General features: G+C 36.1%; 1 protein-coding gene across 3 annotated transcripts in view; it reads left to right on the top strand.

Annotated features, from left to right (window-relative positions):
- Positions 1–16932, top strand: part of GRIA4 (glutamate ionotropic receptor AMPA type subunit 4) — a gene marked incomplete at its 3' end in the record, with an annotated part of 520821 nt that overhangs the window by 167091 nt on the left and 336798 nt on the right. For all 3 annotated transcript variants that reach the window (XM_082845543.1, XM_082845544.1, XM_082845545.1), the window contains exon 3: positions 1045–1284. In XM_082845543.1, the coding sequence (XP_082701669.1) occupies positions 1045–1284 (240 nt within the window). The remainder of the gene's footprint in view (positions 1–1044; positions 1285–16932) is intronic.

Genomic DNA, 16932 nt, shown 5'->3' with positions numbered 1-16932 from the left:
GATATTATGTGGGGCCTGGAGGTCTCTGGTGAACCAATGTTTTGAATTTGGCTTTCCCACCTAAGGGGCTCAGGCCTGACACCCGGCCGGAGCACCAAGACTCTGTCAGCCACTTGGCTGCTAGTGCTCAAGGGTCTCCTGCAGATGGGAGGTGACTGTGGCTCACTGCAGGGACAAGGACAATGGCAGCAGAAGTTCTGGGAAGTACTACTTGTCGTGAGCCCTCCCAGTGTCTGCCATTATCCCCACCAAAGAGCCGGGTAAGCTCCCCCTATATCTTAATGTCAATTCTTAGTCTTTTTTTATGAATGTAAACTCTGGTCCCTTAATTGGACTTTAGTTTTTCCAGAACATGTGTGTATCTCTTACAGCACATCATCTAAAGAAAACCAGTAGCAATTTATTTTCTGTTAATTGTTACCCTCTTCTTATTTAATTAAATTTCTTAGGCTCTCTCTCCAGTTTCAAGAGGCACAATAAAAAAGAATAAACGAAATACCTCCAGATTTTATTAATGTATCTTATTTAATTATGCTTCATAATTTCCTAAAACCCAGATATAGAATATAGATATAAATGTTATCAGGACAGTTAATTTTTTTCAAGAAACTATAACTGCTTTAACAAAGAAAAATCTAATTTCTTTGTTTCACAAGGAACTACTCCTAAGATAAATACCTCTAGATTACCCAACACCCTAGGCTTCTTATGGTCACACTTAAAAGTCTCTAGCATAGGATTTGTCACATTATCGTGGAATGTTATATATTACTTCATTTTAGTCAAATTTTTCTTAATTCAAATTGGTTTCTTGAGAAAACCCCTTGTTATCTCATTTACTGCAGGGCTTTGAGGACAAGCTTAACATTTCACTAATTGATTATACAAATAATTGCACACTTCACTTTTACTCTTTCCTTATATTATATTCCTGACATATCAATGACTCAGAGATTTTGTTTGTTTCATAAACTATAGATGTGGAGTCAACAGTTTTAGAGTGTGCTAATAGTTTATGGGTTTTTTTGTTTGTTTTTGTTTCAGTCTGTTCCCAGTATTCTAGAGGAGTATTTGCCATTTTTGGACTCTATGATAAGAGGTCAGTACATACCTTGACCTCATTCTGCAGCGCCTTACACATCTCCCTCATCACACCAAGTTTCCCTACTGAGGGGGAGAGCCAGTTTGTGCTGCAGCTAAGGCCTTCCTTACGAGGAGCACTCTTGAGTCTGCTGGATCACTATGAATGGAACTGTTTTGTCTTCCTGTATGACACAGACAGGGGTAAGTCGCAATTCCACATCTACATAAGTAAAACTCTAATTTGCTATCTGAAATTACTTTGTATTACTTGTGTGAGCAAAATATTTTGATCCCTAATGTGGCTAAAATCAGAAAATGGTCAATGTGTATTCTCAGTGTTTTTATCTTGACTCTGGGGAAAAATTTTTAACTAAATGAACTTCAAATTCATAAGGTTACTTGAGCAAACCATGCTCTTTAGTTGAAATTAAAATAGATAATTTTTTTAAATTTCCATGATGATATTTCAGGTGCAATCATAACATATGTATGTCCTTTACCTCAAATGCAAATTATTTCATGATTTGGAAGATTTTTAAATAGTATCAGGTTGAAGCATAACATTGAGTTTGAAATATAAAATGTTAAATGAGTAATTGAAGGGTCATGATAATGAGAATAAAGATTTGGTGGTAAGGCTTCTGCTTGCTGGCAACCTTTCACTTTATCTTTACCTATCAGTCTTTAAAGATTAATAAGTGGTATGATCCATGTGTTGGAGAAACAAGGTGGATAACTAACACTAAATTATTGGCAATCCATACAGTTCTGTACAATGTTGATATACTTTGACTTTCGGTTGGAGACATAACTTAAGGAATTCCAATTTTTGTTCAGTTCTGCTTTTTATTTAGTGACCAGAATATAGCAACATATTATGCTTCAAAATAAACATCAGGGAATCACCTGTGGGGTTTTATTTTCAGTTCTTTTTCCTTAAAGTGTAAGATTTAGGAGCAGACAAGAAGTTATAGTAAAAGTTCAAACAGGCAACATTTCAAGAACATGCTTAGTAAAATTCTACCTGTGAAGTGAGTAAAACAATAAATATAAAAACAATAAACAAAATAAATCATTTGAAGATATAATTATCTTCAAAATCCAAATATTCAGAATCCTATATTGAGACAAAAACTTATTAAATGAATTCATATTTCTCATTTATATTTACATATTTAATTAGATGGAAATGTAAGTCATATAAGATTTCACACCAATGATAGTCCTTTGTTTATATTGGCATTCTTGGTAAATTTTCCATTTGGAAACAAGCTCAGAAAATTTAATATCATCAGTGTATTTTCTTCATGGTTGTAGCATACTCTAATTCTCATTTTGAAATTTGGGAGCCTATCTATATCTCATGGTATCATTTTCCAATAGCTAACAATCCAAAGCATCCTAGAGAATGTATTACAGATTAGAGAGATTATCACTCTCCTCACTTCTAACTTTTGGAAATATTCTTAAGCTAGGGGACACTGAGAATTGAATCATAATGCAAATTAAAACAACAATGAGATACTACTACATGTCTATTAGAATGGAAAAAATTTAGATCACTGACAACATCAAATGGGGGTTAGGAAGTGGAGTAACAGGAACTTTCATTCATTGTTGGGGGGAATGTAAAATGGTACAGCCACTTTGTAAGACAATTTGGCGGTTTCTTACAAAACTAGATTTACTCTTACTATATGATCCAGCAATCATGCTCCTTGGTGTTTTCACCCAAACCACACAGAAACCTTCACACAGATGTTTATAACAGCTTTATTCATAATAGTCAAAACTTAGAAGCAACCAAGATGTCCTTCAGTAGGTGAAGGGATGATTAAACAGTGATACATTTAGACAATTCAGAACTGAAAAGAAATGAGCTATCAAGACATAAAAAGACATGGAGGAAACTTAAATGCATATAACTAAGTGAAAGAAGACATTCTGAAAAGGATACAATACTGCATTATTCCAACCATATGACATTCTGGGAAAGGACAAACTATGAGACAATAAAAAGATCAGTGGTTTCCAGGAGTGAAGGGGAAGAAGGGATCAATAGGTGGAGCACAGAGGATTTTTAGGGCAGTGAAAGAGTTCTGTGTAATATTATAATGGTGGATGCATGTCACTATACATTTTTCCAAACCCATAGAATGTATAAAACCAAGGATGAACCCTAGTGTAAACTAGGACTTTGGGTAATAACGTACCAATGTAAGTTCATCAATTATATAATATGAATGTCAAGTGAAAAAAAAATTCCACTTCAATAAAATTGATTTTAAGTGCTTAAAAAATTGAATCATAATGTCAAGAAATATATACTGGAATATGGATGAGATGGTTCTTCCTGTGGCTTGTTATGACACAGCTTAGTTTGCCACTTTGGGCAGAAGATCCTTATCTTATGGCATCTTGGTCTCATTGAAATACCAGTGGGACCTGTCTCACTTTCCTCTGCCCTTGTGCAAACCAGTCTCTGGCAAGGAGAGGATTCTAGGCATTCATGCATCAGCCTCCCCACCAAACAGGGATTAAAATTAATGATTTGCTTTTGCACCAGTTTGTACTTTTTAGGATCCTCACTCCTTCATAACAAGTCAGATGATCCAAACTTGGTCCACCTCCCATTACTTTTTACCATGGGATTTCTCTAGTATAAGCAGACAATACTTGGTTATTTAGAGATTCTTTCTCCTGGTTAAATTTCTGCCTTCAAAGGCTTAAACTCATCATGGTACCAGCACTATTTCTTCTAATAAGGCATCCTGTAACTTTTAATCTACCTATTAACTTGCTGCACAAAAGCCTGCTTTCTCCTGTCATCACCCTAGAATTTAACTGGTTACTTTTAACCAGTTGATGTAAATCACTCTCTAGTATTTCTTAGTTCTCTCCAATACTTACTTTGGGATGAATAGCTAGTCCTTTGAATTGCCTTCTATTATAGTAATTCGATCCAACTTCAAAGTATACACCTTTAGGGACTTCCCTAGTGGTCCAGTGATAAAGAATCCGCCTTCCAATGCAGGGGATGTGGGTTGATCCCTGGTCGGGGAACTAAGATCCCACCTGCTGCGGGGCAACTAAGTCCACGTGCCACAACTACTGAGCTCTCATTCTTCAACTAGAGAGCCCACTGCAAACTACAGAGCCCATGCTCTCTGGAGCCCACATGCCACAACTAGAGAAGAGAAAACCCACATGCCACAATGAAGAGCCCACGTCACAAAAAAGATCCTGCCTGCCTCAACAAAGATCCTGTGTGCCATAGTTAAGACCCGATGCAGACAAATATATAAATTTTTAAAAAATCACAGAGTATACACCTTTATTCCAAGTGGTAATTGCATGAATGAAAAATAACATGTCAGGAAAATGGCTGTTTCTTATGTTCAGATGGCTCACTTTGCCATGATACTACCATTTTTCTCAATATTCTGGGTCTTACGTAAGTACTTGCAAAAGACGAGAATAATTTTCCCTCTTTGAAATTATTGTGCTCATTTTATGAATTTAGGATCACAAGCCCAATTTACCTCCTCTTAGATACAGTTTTTAAAATTATGTATCACTATCACCAACTGAGGTGTGAACCACAGTTATGAAAGTATGATTAACTTCTGTCATAAATATAGTTGTCTAAGAGTCATCCATATTTTCACATCATGAATAATTAAAAGAACACACATCAACATTAAAGATCAGAATATTTAAATATAATGCAAAAATGAAGTGTAAAGAAATAAGATAGTATGGTACATTTTAGTACTTTTCTCTAATCATCTACTGTGATCATAACTGCTCATCCAAACATTTTTCCTGTTCTAAGTAGCTGCCTTAATATGACCCTGAATTTCTCTATGAACTTGAGTGGAACCTGACTTTCTGATGCCTCATAAATTCTTATTTTGGAATAAATTATTTCATTGATCCACTCAATTATTTCTGAAATTGTAATCACTATAGTGATACAGTGATATCTTAAGATACAAGAGCTTCACTCTATTATAACTTTAAGTAGTGTTTTAAAATGTTGAATTGCAATCAATAAAAGGAATCATACTTTATTTCCTCTAATATAAAACCTGTGTTCTAGTCCTGGTCTGCTGTTGATGAGCTGTGTGAACCTGTCTATATTTTTGTCCACACCTGAAGAAAGGAAGGAAGGAAGGAAGAAGAAGGAAGGAAGGAAGATGAAGGAAGGAAGGAAGGGAGGGAGGGAGGGTGGAAGGGAGGGAGAGAGGGAGAGAGGGAGGGAGAGACAGAGAAAGAAAGAAAGAAAGAAAGAAAGAAAGAAAGAAAGAAAGAAAGAAAGAAAGAAAGAAAGAAAGAAAGAAAGAAAGAAAGAAAGAAAGAGAAAGAAAGAAAGAAAAAGAAAGAAAGAAAGAAAGAAAGAAAGAAAGAAAGAAAGAAAGAAAGAAAGAAAGGAAGGAAGGAAGGAAGGAAGAAAGGAAGAAAGAAAGAAAGAGAAAGAAAGGAAGGAAGAAAGAAAGAGAAAGAAAGGGGACGCAGGGGCAGGAGGAAGGAAAGTTGAACTGCACTTTCTTTAAGGCTCATTCAAACTATCTTTAAGGTTTCTTGATATTTTATATTCCAAATATTCTATTCCTTCCCTGGAAATTGTGGGTGGAAAACAAAAGTAGTAGGTGGCATCAGTGATCTCTTTACCAGCAGATGACTTCCTGCTTCTGTGCGTTTGACTGACTCTCAAAGAAGAAAAAAAATGTGTTCATTTATTTATTCTTTCAATGTATCCATTTATCCATTTAACATTTAATAAAACTTTGTTCAGTTTTCATCAGGTACTTTGATAAATATTAATAATGCAATAATGAGCAAGCTACTACTGAAAATAAATTAACTCTCTTGCTATGACTTCATTAGAAAATAGTGCACAACACTCTACTTGACAACTGGAAACTTGTCTTTGATGCATAGCTTGATGTTTTTACAATTTTAATTTGGAACACAACTATTTTCGAAAAAGATCATTGCCTTTTTGGGAAAAACAATTATAAAACATCATTTAAACACAAACTTTGATAAGATTTTTGTGTTAATAAATATGATACTCTTGAATGATTTAAAATGTGACTTATGTATCTACCTGAGAAACTGAATTTTAAATTTTGCTTGACTTTAATTGATTAATTTAAATAACTACATTTGCCTAAAAACTACTGTATTGGACAACATAGCATATCTAACCACAGAGCTCATCTGCAATATTTCACTTTGAGTGAAATGTCCAAATCTCTTCTTGATTTATATTTTACTATGTAAGAAAAGAACTTAGAGAACATCCTGCACATAATCCTTTATATAGTAATTTTCATACTGCATTTTTTATACATTTACATATCTTTTCTTCCCTTAGAAATGTAAGTCCTTCTCCAGTTATTGTTATATCTTTTTATATTTATACCTTTCATGTTTAGCAAATTAATCAAATGAAGTCATTGACAATAGTATCAAATAAATTTAGAGCTCTAATAACTAATCATGTAACTTATTTTTTATTAATGGCACCATATTTTAATGAACCAAATAGTTCATAGAGTAGTCAAAATGAAAAATTCTCCTGTAAGAATGGTACTTGAATTGAATGCAATTTTATTATGATGAAGAAATATGGAGAAGGCTGAAAAATAACATTCTTAATTTAGACATATTAAATTAAATATTTAGAAAAATTTAAATAATATTTTCGGTTATATAAAATCTTGAAATTTTTTTCAAATTTAATTAATATGTCATTTTCCTTGAGTGAAAAAGAGACATTAATTTAAATATTTATAAGTATGGTTGTTTTTCAATAAATCTTTTCAAAATAACATATTTTTTACCTGCGTCTGTTGCCCAGAATTTTAAGTATTTATGATGTGTTTAAGGTCATTTCTAACACCACTGATAACAAGGTGAATTTATGATCAAGGGAAAGATAAGACATAAACCTAACATTTTTTAAAATTCTAATGATCACTGTCGGTATTTTTCAAAACTGTTATGATGACCAGCAACTTTGACCTCATGTCTAATGTAAGCAATGGCTGACACTGACCTTATTTTACTTAATCCTGGTTCTCTTTAACATTTACTGCTCAGTGTTTTACCTACATTAGTGCTTTCCAGGCTAATGATGTTTCACAGGTTGCTAAATATCTTGTGTCCATTATCTTAATAAATATTATAACATTATGTAAATTGTTTCTAGGAGAGAGATATTTGGCAAAGCATAGAGGATAAAACTTTACTTTGGCTAGTTTGGCTTGTTTCCTTTGGTCATTTTTTTTCTTTTTAGCACTATTTCTTACAAAAATACGTTCTACACATTGCACAACATATTTTGAGAAGTCTAGGAAACAATGCTGGGGATGGCATAATATGTATATGCTGCTATCCCATGCTAAAGCCAGTGCAAGTGATGAGGGGATGGAAAGAGGAGTATGTTTGCATGGGGAGGGGAGAGATCTTCCTATTTTATTTCTGCTTTTTGGGTTTCAATGCATGCATACCTTTTATTTTAAAACTGCTTTAAATCCTTTTACAAAAAAGTTGAGATCTAAGTAATAGAAAAAGGAGTAAATGAAAAGGAAAAGGCATGAGACACCTTTCGATATCTCTTTTATTTCCCCAAAATTAAACCTGTATAAATCACTCCAGAAAACTCTCCTATCTTCATTTTGGGTTCAGTTCCAATTCTCTTCTTTATTTTTTTCTCATACTGTTTCATTTTATTGCTCTTTCCCTCTTTCTCTGCCTTCCCTCAGAACCTAGAGAGAGAAGGCAAAGTGAATGATTTCAGGCACAATGGGAACCTTAACCTTTCTCTCATCCATTACCAGTTATGGACTCCTAGGATCCCTTTAAACTCAAGTTCATAATAATATAGAGGGGTGACAGAGCAGATAACTCTAAGGAACAGAGCCTAATGACTTCAAGTCACACCAAAGTAAAATTACTGATATCTGTTCCTTCTTTGAAATCCCTTTCAGATAGGGGTGGGATGGGGAAAATCAGGGGTAATTATACAACCTCTCAACTGGACTTGGAGTGCTTAGTGTCTACAGTGCTAATTACAAGCACCTGTTTTTCCTCATTCCCCCCATCTCCAATTCCTAATTACCACACATACTGATACTCTGCTAGCACACATCTACCATTAATTGTGCCACTTAAAATGCTCTGGACCATTTTTCTTATTAAAAACAAAATTACAAACACAATAGCAAAACAGAGTTAATTGACATATAAGTTCAGGAGAAGTAAGAATCTTTCAGGTTCTAACTGGGTATTATCCAAGAAAGGATGAATAATTTATCTTTAATTCTTTACAACATTAAGCCCTATTTTCAACTTATTTTCTAATCCTGAAAAAAAAATCTTTAAGTCTAAAACCCTCACCAGGATGAAGAAGAGTTCCCTTTTTGTAAACCTACTGTGACAACTTTCAGGTAACTGTTTATAGTGAACCCATTAGGATTTAGACTATATTTTATAGCTCATCCAAATTTATTTGCTTATTGACTTTTATTACATTTATGGTCAGTCTGACAATGCCAAATATTTATTTGTTGCCAGTTGCTAAGTGTGAGGAAAATCCATTCCAACAGGAGGAAAACAACACTTAACTGTATCTTTCAAGTGTATCACTGTCTTCCTGCTGGATCCAGGCCAGTGGGAGAGCAAAGGAAAATACAGGTATAAAAATAACAGTGGAGCTTCCTACAGAGATTTTAACTTGTAATTGAGGAAGAAATAGTACAGTAGTCCCCCCTTATCCATGGAGAATATGTTTCAAGACACCCAGTGGATGCCTGAAACCATGGATAGTACTGAACACTTTATATGTTATGTTTTTACAGTGATAAAGTTTAATTTATAAATTAGACACAGGAAGAGATTAATAACAATAACTAATAATAAAATAGAAAATTATAAACAGGTACTGATATTTACTCTAAAAATATCTTACTGTAAAAATTTAATACCTTTTCTATCTTAACTGAGCACTTACCACACACTGTACCCATAACTTTTGCAGTTTGAGGTGCAACAGCAAAACTAGCATAAATTTCCATTTTCTTCTTCACACTTTCATGGATAGAAGATTCATTCTAACTGTGGACCTTAGTGACCTCAGCATACTATTTTTTTTCTTTTCTTAGTAAGTCAAGAACTTTCACCTTTTTACTTAAAGGAAGCACTTTATGGCTTCTCTTTGGTATATCTGGATTGCCAGAATCACTACCCTTGTGCTTTGGGGCCAAAATGAAGTAAAATAAGTGTGACTTGAACACAAGCACTGCTATACCACAAAGGTTGATCTGATAACCAACCCGGCTACTAAGTGACTAAGGTGCAGGATGGCTGGACAAAGGGAGGATTCACATCTCAGGCAGAATGGAGCAGGAACAGTGGGAGATTCATCACGCATCTCAGAAGGGCACACAATTTAAAACATAAATTGTTTATTTCTGCACTTTTCCACTTAATATTATTGGACCATGGTTGACCAAATGTTACTGAAACCATGGAGAGTGAAGCCTCGGATAACAGGGACTACTGTAATCAGGAAGAGGTAAGGCATTCTCTGCTCCCTTCATAGCATCTCCATTGGTTGTCACTGCAATGTTTATTCCCTGCCCTTATTATCCCAGATTCTACAGGCTGTTACGACAATGGGCTAGGAAGGGGAACAGTGTACTAAGGGGTGAGTGGATGGGATGAAGGACTATTGGTGGGTGTTTTTACAAAGAGGGTTTGTGTCTAATCCTTTTTCCCTGGTGAGAGAAGGAAAAGAGAGGTGCACATCTCTCTGTCACCTCCCACTTGCCCTGGTTATAGAATGAAAGATTTGAGGACAAATGCTGGAAGTTGTATGCTGAAAGAGTCGTGAAATCTAACAAGGAGAATGAATCAGAACAGGACTGCCAAACAAGGCAGAGATTAGCAAAGAACAATGACATGAAGCTAAAACAAGGGTAGTCAAAGAAGAGAGCAGAGTAAGGAGCAGCAAAATAAGCAGTGGGTTGACAGGATGGAGAAATTCTGTGATGAAATACAGAAGCCTACAGTTGCTTTTGTGGTGCCATCAGCCTCTCAAACATTCATTTGAAAGGTTAAAGAGGCCTGAGTGTGATGGCAGAGAAAATAAGTTTGCACCTTCCATGAATATTTGGGTCAATTTAGTTGCCACTTAGTAGGCACTAGACACATATTGTTGACTGACTGACAGATCACCTGTCTGGATGTTCTTCCTTTCTCACTTCTTTCCCACCATCAGTGTTCAGTCTCTAAATAAAAAAACTAAGAACATATCTGGGGGGAAGAGATCAAGGTGGCAGAGTAGGAGGACACAGAACTCACCTCCCCAAAGAGCACATCAAAAATACACCTACCGGGCTTCCCTGGTGGCGCAGTGGTTGAGTCCGCCTGCCGATGCAGGGGACACGGGTTCGTGTCCTGGTCCAGGAAGATCCCACGTGTCGTGGAGCAGCTGGTCCCGTGGGCCATGGCCGCTGAGCCTGTGTGTCTGGAGCCTGTTCTCCACAATGGGAGAGGCCACAACAGTGAGAGGCCCACGTACCACAAAAAAGAAATAAAATTAAAAAAATACTCCTACCTATGGAACAATTCTCACTGCACCTAACCGGAGACGGGCAGAAAGACTTCTGTACAAACAAGGTTGTAAGAAAGATCCACACAGAATCCAGTGGGAAGGGAAGAGAAGCAATCAGGTTGGGACTTGTACCCCCAAGAAGGGACACAGAAGAGGAGAGATCCTCCCTGGGGAGTGAGTGGTTCCAGCCACATATTGGACTCCCAGACCCAGGGTCTGACATGGGGAACGAGTCTGTTTGGCTTGTTGGAGGGCCAGTGGGACTAGCAGGAGGGCTGTGGGGAGCCTAGACTCCACTCCTGAGGAGCACACACACACTTGTTTATTCCTGAAGCAGGGCAGAGAGGGCAGATTGAAACTGCACCAGGTCACTGGCCATTTTCCCGTGACAACCCCTGCATGTACTTTAGCCTAAGCCGGTTGCTTAGGACACAGCTCCCCATTGGGGTGAGGGCTGCTGCCGCTGAGGGGAGAGCTCAGCTGGAAGGGACAAAGGCAGCTTAGACCCTGAGCTGCATCTGAGCAGGGCAGGGGCAGCCATGATGATGTTTACAGAGGCAGTGTATCAGAAGCATCCTGGGGTTCCAACTATGGTGGGACCACCATAGCCCATGTGCAGACCCAAGTGGACCACCCACACCAGCCCCTCTTGCCCAAGCACTGCTCCCCTCAAGGGTGAGGGTGCAGGTGCTAGAAGGTGGTAGAACACACACTTAAATGGAATGGAGCCAGCTCAGATTTAACCCTCAGGACCTATGTCTTAGCAACTTAGGACCCACTTGCACCTCAGATAGGGTAGTGAAGGCCACTGAGCTGAAGAGAAGCCCCAACTACATGTGACTCTGGCCTAGCCACTCCATCTCAAGCTCCACCTCCTTCCAAGGTGATAGCTACCAGCACACTCTGGGGAAGGTCATGTCTTGTGTTCACATCAGATCCAGCTCTACCAACAAAGTCATTGGGCACATGCAGACTGTATACAGACACACCCACACAAAGACGCCCTCCTTCAAGACTGCAGTAGGTAACTGTTTCACCTAATTTCATACAGACAGAGAAAGTTAAGCAGAATGAGAAAACAGAGGAATTTGTTTCAATTGAAAGAGCAAGAAGAACCCATGAAAAATAAATAATAAAGCAGAAATAAATAATTTACCAGATGAAGAGCTCAAAGCATTAGTAATAAGGATGCTAACTGAATTAGGGAAAAGAATAGTAATAAGAATGTTAACTGAAATAGGGAAGTTTGTGAGAATTTTAACAAGAAACTAGAAAATATAAAAAAGAAGCCATCAGAACCGAGCAATGTGATAACTGAAATGAGAAACACATTAGAAGATTTTTTCCTTTTGCACAACAAAGGAAACCATCAACAAAATAAAAAGACAAAACAAAAAGACAGCAGACTAGTTGATACAGAAGAATGCACAATTGATCTGGAAGATAAACTAATGGAAATCACCCAATCAGGACAGCAAAAAGAAAAACAAATTTTTAAACTGAGAGCAATTTAAGGGACCTCTGGGACAGCATGAATTGTACCAACATTCACATTATAGGGTCCCCAGAAGGAGAAGAGAGAAAGAAGAGTCAGAAATGTATTTAGTGAAATTATGGCTGGAAACTTCTCAAACCTAAAGAAGGAACCAGATACCCAGGTACAGGAAGCACAGAGGGACCCAAACAAGATGAACTGAAATAGCTCACACCAAGACACAACATAATTAAAATGAGAAAAGTTAATGATAGAATTCTAGAAGGCAGCAAGAGAAAAACGAAGAGTCATATACAAGGCAACCTTCATAAGACTATTAGCTGATATTTTTGCTGGAACTTTTCAGGCCATAAGGCAATTACATTATATATTCAAAGTCCTGAGAGGGAAAAACCTGCAACCTAAGATACTCTACCCAGCAAGATTATCATTTAGAATAGAAGGTTTTTCCCTAAAATCAGGAACAAGACAAAAAGCCCATTCTCACTCCTTCTATTTAATTAACGTAATATTGGAAGTCCTAGCCACAATGCTCAGAAAAGAAAAAGAAATAAAAGGCATCCAAATTGGATGGTAAGAAGTAAACTCTCACTATTTGCAGATGACATGATTCTATATAGAGAAAACCCTAAAGTCTCTGTCAAAAAACCGTTAGAACTAATAAATTTGCAAGATACATGATTAATATACTATAATATCCATTACTTTTCCATACACTAATAAAGAACTACCAGAAATAGAAATTAGGGGGAAAATCCTATTTACAGTCAAATCAAAATTATAAAATATCTGGGAATAAAGTTAACCAAAGAGGTGAAAGACTTATACTTTGAAAACTATAAAACATTGATGAAGGAATTTGAAAATGATTCAAAGAAATGGAAAGATATCCTGTGTTCTTAGACTGGAAGAATTAATATTGTTAAAATGTCCATACTACCCAGAGAAATCTACAGATTTAATGCAATCCCTATAAAAATATCCATAGTTTTTACAGAACTAGAACAAATAATCCTAAAATGTATATGGGACCACAAAAGACCCTAAATTGCCAAAGCAATCTTGAGAAAAAAGAACAAAGCTGGAGGTATCATGCTCCCTGACTTCAGACTATACTACAAAGCTACAGTAATCTAAACAACATTGTACTGGCACAAAAGTAGACACATAGGTCAGTGGAACAGAATAGACAATCCAGAAATAAACTAACATGATCAATTAATCTACAAAAAAGGAGGCAAGAATATTAGTGGGAAAAGATTGTTTCATCAATAAGTGGTGCTGGGAAAACTGGACAGCTACATGTGAAAGAATGAAATTAGAACATTTTCTCACACAACATACAAAAATAAACTCAAATTGGATTAAAGACCAGAAACCATAAAGTTCCTAGAAGAATGCATAGGCAGAATACTTTTTTGACATAAATCTTAGCTATATTTTTTGGATCTGTCTCCTAAGGCAAAAGAAACAAAAGAAAAAATTTTAAAATGGGACCTAATTAAACTTAAAAGCTTTTGCACAGCAAAGGAAACCATCAACAAAACAAAAGGACAACCTACTGAATGGGAGAAAATATTTGCAAATGATATGACCAATACAGGGTCAATATCCAAAATATATAAACAGCTCATACAACTCAATATCAAAAAAGCAAATGATATAATTAAAAAATGGGCAGAAGACCTGAATATATATTTTTCCAAAGAAGACACACAGGTGGCCAACAGGCACATGAAAAAATGTTCCACATTGCTAATCATCAGAGAAATGCAAATCAAAACCATAAGAAGATACCACCTCACATGTGTCAGAAAGGCTTTCATCAAAAATTCCACTAATAACAAATGTTTGTGAGGATGTGGAGAAAAGGGAACCCTAGTACACTGTTAGTGGGAATATAAATTGGGGCACCATTATGGAAAACAGTATAAAGAGTCCTCAAAAAACTAAAAATAGAGCTACCATATGATCTAACAATTCTACTGCTGCATATATGTCTGAAGAAAACAAAAATATTAATTTGAAAAATTACATGCACTCTAATGTTCACAGCAGAATTATTTACAATAACAGAAATATGGAAGCAACCTAAGTATCCAACAACAGATGAATGGATAAGGAAGATCTAATGGAATATTACTCAGCCATAAAAAAGGATGGAATTCTGCCATTTGCAACAACATGGATGGACCTAGAGGGTATTATGCTTAGTGAAATAAGTCAGATGAAGACAAATACTGAATGTTATCACTTATATATGGAAAACAGAAAGTGAAACAAACCAATGCATATAACAAAACAGAAATAGACTTGAAGACATAGAGAACAAAGTTGTGGTTACCAGTGGAGAGAGAGAAAGGGTGAGGGGCGAGATAGGGATACAAGGTTAAGAGATACAAACTACTATGTACAAGATAAATAAGCAACAAGGATATATGGTACAGCACAGGGAAATATCGCTATTATTTTATAATAATTTTAAGAGGAATATAATCTATAAAAATATTGAATCACTATGTTGTGCACCTGAAAATAATATTATAAATCAGGCATACTTCAATGAAATATATAAATAAGTAATGTATTAAAAGAACAGATCTGGATGAGACCTTTGGAGGCCCTACTCACTGGAAAGGTGATTATGCCCTGCCCAATGGAAATTCAAAATTCAAACAAACAAATTACAAAATAAATGTATGGGAGTCCAAGAGAGTTCTAATTTTCCCTCATGGTGACCATTTTAATGCTTTTTTTGAAATATTAAAAAATTTTTAAAGCCTTTGCTGTGTCAGAGCCCTGAACAGATGCTGAATCTGTCAATAGAGTTATTCAGCCACATCTGAGGACCAAGGGGAGGGAACACGTTCCTTGAGAATCCTTAAATTGATGGAATGTGAGTATAATGTTTTAGCAACTTTTTTTTATCCTAAAAGGTCAAACTGCATAAGCTTTCTCATGATTCCACCTTTTCAGTGACCCACAACTTTCAAAAGCAGTAAGTCTGCAAATGACTTGCAATTTCCTGACTGCTTCTTTGTTTAAAAATAATATTGCTTATTTGAAGATCTGAGGGGAAAAGCTTTCTTTTAGAGCTCTGATTGAATACAGTGCCTCAAGATAATTTACATTGTCTCAATTAATTTTCATTCTATTATAAAAATGGAACAAAATGTGCGTGTAGTGACAATGCACAATTAAGGTTAAAATCCTTACAGCATAAAACTTATGTCAGAGGTAAGGTTTACTCAATGGTGTTTTTAGAGTTTATTCACCATGTTATAATACATATGATATCAGGACTATGGAAAGCAGTAACTTACTATTTGAAGCAATGGAAAGGAGTTCTTAGATATAACTTCCTTAGTTTAATATATGATAGCCTTGACAATCTTTTGCATGTTTAAACAGAAATAGCTCCAGCATTCTTTCAGTTCTATAGCCCAGATTTTGTCCGTGGAGGACAGTCCTAAGACCATAGTGTTAAGTGCCTGAATTCAAATCTCAGATGTATTACTTATTAGGTGTTCCTTAACATAGTTAGATCTCAGTTTTCTAGTCTGAAAAATAGTATTAATAATCAAATCTACTGGGTCACTATGAGTTATACATGACGTGCTTATCAAATTCCTGGCATATAAGAAACTATATAAGTTATAGCTATTATTTTGTTGTTGCTGTTGCTACTATATTTATTAGTAGTAGCAATTAGTGGTAGTAGTATACTAATACCATAATAATTTATGCTTAAACTCCAATAAATATTTATCATTTTTTAAACAGAGTTTTTAATAAATTTATTTATTTATTTATTTGTTTGTTTATTTATTTATGGCTGCATTGGGTCTTCGTTGTGCATGGGCTTTTCTCTAGTTACAGCGAGCGGGGGCTACTCTTCATTGTGTTGTGCAGGCTTCTCACTGCAGGGGTTTCTCTTGTGGAGCATGGGCTCTAGGCTCATGGGCTTCAGTAGTTGTGGCACATGGGCTAAGTAGTTATGGCTTGCGGGCTCTAGAGCGCAGGCTCTGTAGTTGTGGCTGGAGCATGGGCTTAGTTGCTCCGTGGCATGTGGGATCTTCCCAGACCAGGACTTGAACCCGTGTCTCCTGCACTGGCAGGCGGATTCTTAACCATTGTACCACCAGGGAAGCCCTATTTATCATTTCAGTATTATTAATCACAAATCAAAGGTGTTTGGTTAATATTTTATATAATATTTTATATTATGAGACAATTTTTTTATTATAAGATAATATTTTATGAGACATAAAACTTCATAATACATAAGACATTTCTGGGTATAAATGCTAAATTGATGAAGAAACAGACTGAAGCATAAGTTTGTGATTTCTTATTTTTCATCTCCTTTGTAGACTTCCTCTAACCTCTCCTAAAATTCTGGCATTTCCCCCTGGGGTCTGTCCTCAGCAACTTTGCCTCTGTAAATTTCTTAAACACAAACCTGCATATACCCCATTCCTGATTAGAATTTATTTTATGACTTTTCATTACCCTTCTTATAATGTTCAAATTCCTTAAATGATGCTTTACAGTCCGTCTCTTGGTTGCTTCTCCCATGTCATTATATAGTCCACTTCCCCTGAAACACCAAGCCCCAGTGAAAATGGCTTTTCTAAAGATTTTGAGCCCTAGGTTCTCTCTTGCCTTGACAGCTCTGCAAATGCCATTTCCTCAACCTCAAACATATATTGCATATCTCTGGAGT

This window comes from Leucopleurus acutus, assembly GCF_964270905.1.
Source record: "Leucopleurus acutus genome assembly, chromosome: 8".
In the NCBI taxonomy this organism is placed as follows: domain Eukaryota; kingdom Metazoa; phylum Chordata; class Mammalia; order Artiodactyla; family Delphinidae; genus Leucopleurus; species Leucopleurus acutus.
This window is presented reverse-complemented; position numbering and strand designations above follow the sequence as displayed.